The following is a 2107-nucleotide window of genomic DNA, read 5'->3' as shown; positions in this document are numbered from 1 at the left end:
GAAGGAGGACCTAGCCGATTGGCTGCAGAGGATTCTGGGTGAGGCATTTTATGATATTAAAGTTGTGTATGTATGTGCGTGGGTCGTTAGAGCGTTGGGCTTCCGTTTCGTCTGCGGAAAGTTATCTCTCTTCCTCCCGAATGCATCAGGGAAGAATGGAGTTAAGGGCACTACGCTTTACCGCCGACTAAACTATAAGGAATTTGAATATACATACGCACATATGCATGTATGTATGTATGTCATTGATCAGTTTTATTTCAAGATTCCTTGCCAATAGAGAAAAAATCGGTTTCCAACGTGGATCCAAGGCTCCTTCATTGGAATTTCAACATCAACAACAGGGTATTTTTGTATGTATGTATGTATGTATGTATGTATGTATGCATACATATGATGGTGATTACCTCATCATGTCAGATGATAGCCGTTTCACAGCCTGATTGTTCTGATTTACTTTCATCCTTGCCCGTACTTGGATATGATTTTTACACACACACACACACGCGCACACACACACACACACACACACACATATATGTATATATATGCATATATATGTGTGCTTGTGTGGTGTGTGTGTGTGTGTGTGTGTGTAAATATAATGAACAATAAAAGGATAACACAGGAGAAACAAAATTTGGTAAATAGTACACTAGCTTAACATTTTAAAAGAAAGAGAATGCATGTTAACGTTTCGGGTGTTAATCTGTCATCAGAAGAAAGAAAGAAAGAGAGAAGCAAAAAGGGAATGAGAAAGAGACGTCTGTTTAATCCTTCTTTGTCTTTCAGACCTTACAATAACGACCGAAACCTTTATGGAGGCCCTCGACAATGGTGCTGCCCTCTGCCGGCTGGCACACCTTATCCAATTAAAGGCTGAAGCCGCATACAAAGAAGGGAAGTACACAGAGGTAAGATGACAGATGTATTCACTCAATCGGACGAAATGCTTTGTAGCATTTCTTCTGGCCCCAGGTGGAAGTACTGTTCCAGTGACGTGTTTAACAAGAATCGAGAATGTGGAAGGTCTGTAGATGCAAGTGAAAGAGTGAATCCGTGTCTGGAAGCGGAATTGAACGGGGACTGGCATATGTGTGTGTGTGTGTGTGTGTGTGTGTGTAATCGTTAGGTGGGTGGTGTGAAAAATTGTATTTGAGGAGTTCAAACATTACCAAGGTCAACCTCACCTTTCAGCCCTTTGGGATCAATAAAGTGATATGCCAGTAAAATACTGCAGTCGATAAAATCGACTAATCCCCCTTCCCTCAAAAATTGCTGGCCTTGTTCCAAGATTAGAAACCACTATTATTATTGAGGAAGAGAGCAGTGTATGCATTCAAAGTGACACTGAGGTACAAATATACGAAGCCCAACATACCCATCATGACTACCCGTCTGATAATTGTCACCAAGCACGTGCATCACAACTATATCTGCTCAACATGGCGATCTGATATCAAGATAAACAGCACATGACCTTGCAGGTGGGACCCAGTTACAACTTTTTTCGGGTCGAGTAGCCCATCCCACTCAAAAGGTCTCTGAATAAGGTTTGTTTAAGGATATTTTAATGAAAGACTCATGTTTCCAGAGATGAATTATTCAAACCTCAAAAAATTCCCCTCAACACATGGCTATGATGCTTTCCCACTACGTCTGCCCCTGATCAGAGATGCACATATCGTCAGCCACTAAGGGACATGCTCAACTGGTTAAGGTCAAACAACTGACAAGCAAATCTATGGTATTGTGCAGAATATTTGCTGTAACCCATCTTTTATACCAAAACAAAACATGCATATGATAACACTTCCAATCAGTTAAGATCAGAAGCAATGAGAACCAGTGACTAGTATTGCATCGGACTCGTCTGAAAGGGCTAAAGTCAGGCATTTTCCTCTTTGGCCAAGCCCTCATCAACTTCTTCAAGTTTCACTTGAAAAGGAAGCTGAGGCTGGAGAGGGAAGTGTTGCCTTCTAGCAAGTTTGTTGATAGGTGGGTGAATACTGGAAGAATGGCCAGTGTGAAAGGAATAAAAGGAGAAGCCCCCGTGGCTTTTGTGGGTTTTCCCACGAGGACCTAAAGGTCCCCTGTTGGGTTGATT

The 2107-nt window shown here is 41.9% G+C and overlaps 1 protein-coding gene across 1 annotated transcript in view; it reads left to right on the top strand.

The window, feature by feature from the left end:
• The window catches only part of LOC106883957 (GAS2-like protein 1), a 19716-nt gene that overhangs the window by 2057 nt on the left and 15552 nt on the right, over positions 1-2107 (top strand). The window contains exons 2-3 of the mRNA XM_052975303.1: positions 5-38; positions 793-914. Of these exons, the coding sequence (XP_052831263.1) occupies positions 5-38; positions 793-914 (156 nt within the window). The remainder of the gene's footprint in view (positions 1-4; positions 39-792; positions 915-2107) is intronic.

The sequence above is a fragment of the Octopus bimaculoides genome, chromosome 21 (genome assembly GCF_001194135.2).
Source record: "Octopus bimaculoides isolate UCB-OBI-ISO-001 chromosome 21, ASM119413v2, whole genome shotgun sequence".
Classification (NCBI taxonomy): domain Eukaryota; kingdom Metazoa; phylum Mollusca; class Cephalopoda; order Octopoda; family Octopodidae; genus Octopus; species Octopus bimaculoides.
Note: the sequence above shows the minus strand (reverse complement) of the source record. Positions and strands in the feature narration are given on the sequence as shown.